This window comes from Tachysurus fulvidraco, chromosome 21 (genome assembly GCF_022655615.1).
Source record: "Tachysurus fulvidraco isolate hzauxx_2018 chromosome 21, HZAU_PFXX_2.0, whole genome shotgun sequence".
In the NCBI taxonomy this organism is placed as follows: Eukaryota; Metazoa; Chordata; class Actinopteri; order Siluriformes; family Bagridae; genus Tachysurus; species Tachysurus fulvidraco.
The window spans coordinates 1,259,598-1,264,597 of NC_062538.1; the positions used below are offsets into that span (position 1 = coordinate 1,259,598).

General features: G+C 42.5%; 1 protein-coding gene across 9 annotated transcripts in view; it reads right to left on the reverse strand.

Annotated features, from left to right (window-relative positions):
- Window positions 1-5,000, reverse strand: part of LOC113647515 (actin-binding LIM protein 3-like) — a 59,058-nt gene that overhangs the window by 24,909 nt on the left and 29,149 nt on the right. For all 9 annotated transcript variants that reach the window (XM_047805761.1, XM_047805767.1, XM_047805764.1 and 6 more), the window contains one exon: window positions 4,284-4,467. In XM_047805761.1, coding sequence (XP_047661717.1) covers window positions 4,284-4,467 — 184 coding nt within the window. The remainder of the gene's footprint in view (window positions 1-4,283; window positions 4,468-5,000) is intronic.

Genomic DNA, 5,000 nt, shown 5'->3' on the forward strand with positions numbered 1-5,000 from the left:
TTTTGTTTGCCTGCAGAAATAAAATTGCGTTTACTCGGTAGCAGTTTATTGATGTCATAAATGCAACACACTACAATTTTTTCTACACTTTCCATAAAGGTAAAAAAACGATACATGCGGTGTTCTCTTCATTTTAGATGTCAGAAGGGTTTTGTGGCTCCCTGTGTTTTTTTTGTGTGTGGGAAACGGCTCCAAATGGCTCTGAGTGTTTAAGGTTGCCGACCCCTGGTCTAGGAGGAGGGGCTGAATTTTTATTACCTGGCAGATTTTAAACTGTATATAACTTTATAAAACTTCCATAACTGACAAATTCCTGTTGTCAGCTAAATGCCGCGGTATGAAACGAATAAAACTCTGCAGTTATAGGAATATAATCAACTTCTAGATGAAGAGCGAATCATCCTCATCGCATGGATATGCATTACATCATTGATTGTTTGATTATGAAATCAATAGAAGTTGTTTCCCAAAATATCCAGACAGAAATTAAACCTCACTGATGTTTCCGGCTAATATGTTCTCAGTTATTAACTGTCTCATCGTTTAGTTTAGTAAATAGAGATTATAAGATTAAACAGGAGCGGACGACCTTTTGTCAGCATCTGAGCCACGTGTGCGAATAAAGAGGCTTTTGCGGCTGAGCAAATTAGGCCGAGGTTAATTACTTGATACGGCGACGGGAAGATGGCGGAGATTAATGCTGCCTGAAGTTGGATTTGTTCTTACTTCATTAAAGATTTTAGTCCGCAGCTGATCAGAGAGCGTAATTGAGATCCTAATCGTTAAGCGTATAGTGACGAGCCTCATAAGGGGGAGTTACTTGAAAATGGGAACTTTTTTCCACCGAAAGAGTAAAACTACATTGAAGATATAATGAAGATACTATTCAGTTCACCACAGTTTTATTTTATTTTGCTTTTTATTGAGCTACTTGTCAAGTCAAGTTTGACTGACTCTGGACTCTGAGCTTCCTCAAAGAAAGAAGTGTTTCTGATAAAAATGCGAGGATGTCATAAGAGACAGTGGGAATTTGTTTAAAAATAACAGAAATACAAACACATGGGAAGACTGAGAAAAAAACTAATACCTAAAACACAAAATTACAAACAAAAACACAAGACTAGGAAGTCGTAGCCTAATGGTTAGAAAGCTTTGACTCCTAACACTAAGGTTGTGGGTTCGAGTCTCGGGTCGGCAATACCACGACTGAGGTGCCCTTGAGCAAGGCACTGAACCCCAGGCGCCACAGTATAAATGACTTCCCACTGCTCCGGGTGTGTGTTCACGGTGTGTGTGTGTTCACTGCAGTGTGTGTGCACTTTGGATGGGTTAAATGCAGAGAACGAATTCTGAGTATGGGTCACCGTACTTAGCCGTATGTCATGTCATGTCACGTCACGTCACGTCACTTTCGCTTCAAAATCAGGAGGCAAAGGACAAGGACTCAGCAAACACACACACACACACACACACACATGAGACGGCAGGTATAAATCGGCAGGTGATCGGTGTAATATAAGGAAACTGGTGTGTAGACGTGGAAATGGGAGAAGGATGGGGCGGGACAAACAGGAGAACAAAACATAAACAAAGACACACGGCACCGATTATTAACAAACCCCTGCCAGATCGCCCCCTGGTGTCCCAGCAGTAAATTGCCCAAGCCATCGTGACAGGTTCTGGAGGCTTTTTGTTTTCTACACTATTCTCTAAAAACTCTGAAAATACAAAAGAAATCTCTTGCGATTTCAAAAATCCTTAAATCAGTTCATGAAAACGAGTTCATGCTACTTTTCTATGATAATCTGTTAGGCGATATAACATAATCTGTTACATTTCAGTCTAATAAAAGTCCTCACGGTGAAAAAAATCCTTTCATGTCAACGACAGCTACAGACGTGCGTAAGAGCTCTAATGCATTACAAGAGCAGTGACGATCTCCTTAAGGCTCTACTTTTTATGGATCTACGCTCTCCTCCCTGCTGGGAGCTCCAGGCCACGACAGCAGAGCTCAGTCCTGGTCCAGAAGGATAAAGAAGGGCACACACACACACACACACACACACACACACACAAACAGAGCGCAGTGTAAAACTGGTCATGTGGATGATACAGTGTACAGAACAAAACGATGGACAGATCATGAGTTCTTGGGAAAAGACTTTTTTGTCTTGGTGAGACGTCAGATGTGTTAAAGCGGATGTTGTGTCGCTGCACAATGACGTACAACATTCACACCTTCATCATTTTGGCATGAAGGCATGAGATCATGATGAAATAAAGACTCCAGGATCAATCTCTACATCTTCAGAAGGTCTGAGTTCCTTATGATTAACGCTACACTAACATTATGATTAACTGCTTATAAGCATAACATAAAAAATCTGAGACAATATTTTTTAGAAAAACGCCAGAATTGTGTGATATCTTCACTATCGCCTAACATCATCTACAGTTATTATTAATTATATTTTTATTTTTAATTATACAAAGTGTTTCATCTCTGATATGTGTGTGTGTGTGTGTGTGTGTGTGTGTGTGTGTGTCTGTGTTTGTGTGTGTGTGCATGTATGTTTGTGTGTTAATGTGCGCATGTGTGTATGTTTGTGTTTCTGTGTTAGTGTTTATGCATGTGTGTGTGTGTGTGTGTGGTTTAGTGTGTGAGAGTTTGTGTGTGTGCGTGTATGTGTGTTAGTGTGTGTGACTGTGTTTGTGTGTTAGTCTGTGAGTGTGTGTGTGCGTGTGTGTGAGAGGTTGCGTGCGTGCGTGTATGTTTGTGCATTAGTGTGTATGTTTGTGTGTTTCTGTTTTAATGTTTATGCGTGTGTGTGGTTTAGTGTGTGAGAGTTTGTGTGTGCATGTATGTGTGTTAGTGTGTGTGACTGTGTTTCTGTGTTAGTCTGTGAGTGTGTGTGTGTGAGAGAGTTTGTGTGTGTGTATGTTTGTGTGTTAGTGTGTTAGTCTGTGAGTGTGTATGTTTATGTTTTTCTGTGTTAGTCTGTGAGTGTGTGTGTGAGAGAGTTTGTGTGTGTGTGTGTTTGTGTGTGTGTGTGTGTATGTTTGTGTGTTAGTGTGTGTGGTTTAGACCTCCTCTCTCATGCTGAGATTCAGAATGGCGTCCAGCTGCAGTGCAGGTTCCTGACGCTGGGATTCAGCCTGCAGCTGAGGAACTGTCCTAGATTGTTTTCCTCTCAGTTAGCCGTTTAAAGGTGAACACAAATACAAGCTGCGCCTGAGGGAACTTTTACAGGTTGTGAACATGGCTGTGTTCCTTTCCCTCAACCTCAATTTCATGGACAAAGGACAAGACAGACATTATGATTAGTTACAGGAAAAGCACAGGAAGGTGATTACAGTGAGGGGCAAAGGAGGACGGGTAACAGAACCAGACGGGTAACAGAACCAGACCTGGATCTGGGTCAGAATAAACGATGTTGCCTTCACTGTCGGCTGATCACTTGATCACATGATCGCAAACCAACTAAACACCTCCAGGAGAATTTAGAGCATGTTCTGAAGTGCAGTTACTCCAGAGGCTTCTTCCATAGAATCTTGGTTGAGGTGCTTCGAAGCTGTTCTAGAAGCTTCTGTTGATTGAACATCTTACCGACACTTATGTGTATACAGTATGTCACGACGACTGAAATGAAAGCAAAACCGTGTAAAACGCTGTGATCTACGGAGGAGGAGCTTACAAATGTTAAAGCGGCCACAGGTTTTTCACAGATGCGGTCCTGAACGTTTCTGTGACGTTGTCGCGACACACATTCGACCCTGTTCCGTTCATGTGCGTTTGTGCAACTGTGATTTCACACAAAAAAAAACTTCTGGTGGACCTGAAATACGTATATATATATATATATTCATTCATTCATTCATTCATTTTCTACCGCTTATCCGAACTTCTCGGGTCACGGGGAGCCTGTGCCTATCTCAGCTGTCATCGGGCATCGAGGCAGGATACACCCTGGACGGAGTGCCAACCCATCGCAGGGCACACACACACTCTCATTCACTCACATACTCACACACTACGGACAATTTTCCAGAGATGCCAATCAACCTACCATGCATGTCTTTGGACCGGGGGAGGAAACCGGAGTACCCGGAGGAAACCCCCGAGGCATGGGGAGAACATGCAAACTCCACACACACAAGGCGGAGGCGGGAATCGAACCCCCAACCCTGGAGGTGTGAGGCGAACGTGCTAACCACTAAGCCACCGTGGCCCCCCTATATATATTCCTACATGAAGGACATATGTGCTGTAAAGTGTTTGGTACCTGCAGATGGTGCAGATGAAGCACTTGGGGTGGTACGCCCTGTTCAGAGCTGACACCACTTCCCCGCTGATGAATTCACCGCAGCTGTCACATTTAGTGCCGTAAAGCCGCTGGTAGTCCTCGGTGCAGATGTACTCACCGGCCTGCTGGAAGAATCCGGAACAGGCGAGGTCACAGCCGCACACTGCGGAAAACACAGCATGGAAAATATTTTTAAATACTACATTAATAATAGGTTTGTCTTCTAACGATCGTGTCATAAACCGCATAAGGATTTAACAGGCTTAGCTTTCTAGCTAGCTAACAATATACATCAACAATATATAGCTATATATCAACAAACCTAAAATCGTGAATCCGATGCCACACCCTGTTTGCTAGTTCACGTTCTCACCGATTAGCTGGATAATTTTATTCAACTCTAATTTGATCCAACTTTGTTTTTTTTCTGATTAGCTAGCTAATTTTATTCAACTTTAATTCTATCTGTTTATATGCTCGTGAAGAGACACAAATGCCTTCAGTTTGTCTCTGAATTGGTTGTGTGGATGTTCGGTCATCACAGGCTAGTCCAGGACTTAGCATCGTTTAGCATCTGACGTAAAGATCTTTCAGAGTTACGCTGCGAGAAAGCGTTAGCTTAGCAGTCAGTATAGCTCTTTAGCGCTAGTCCATAATAATAAACGAAGAACGTTTCAATGCGAATCAAATTTCTTA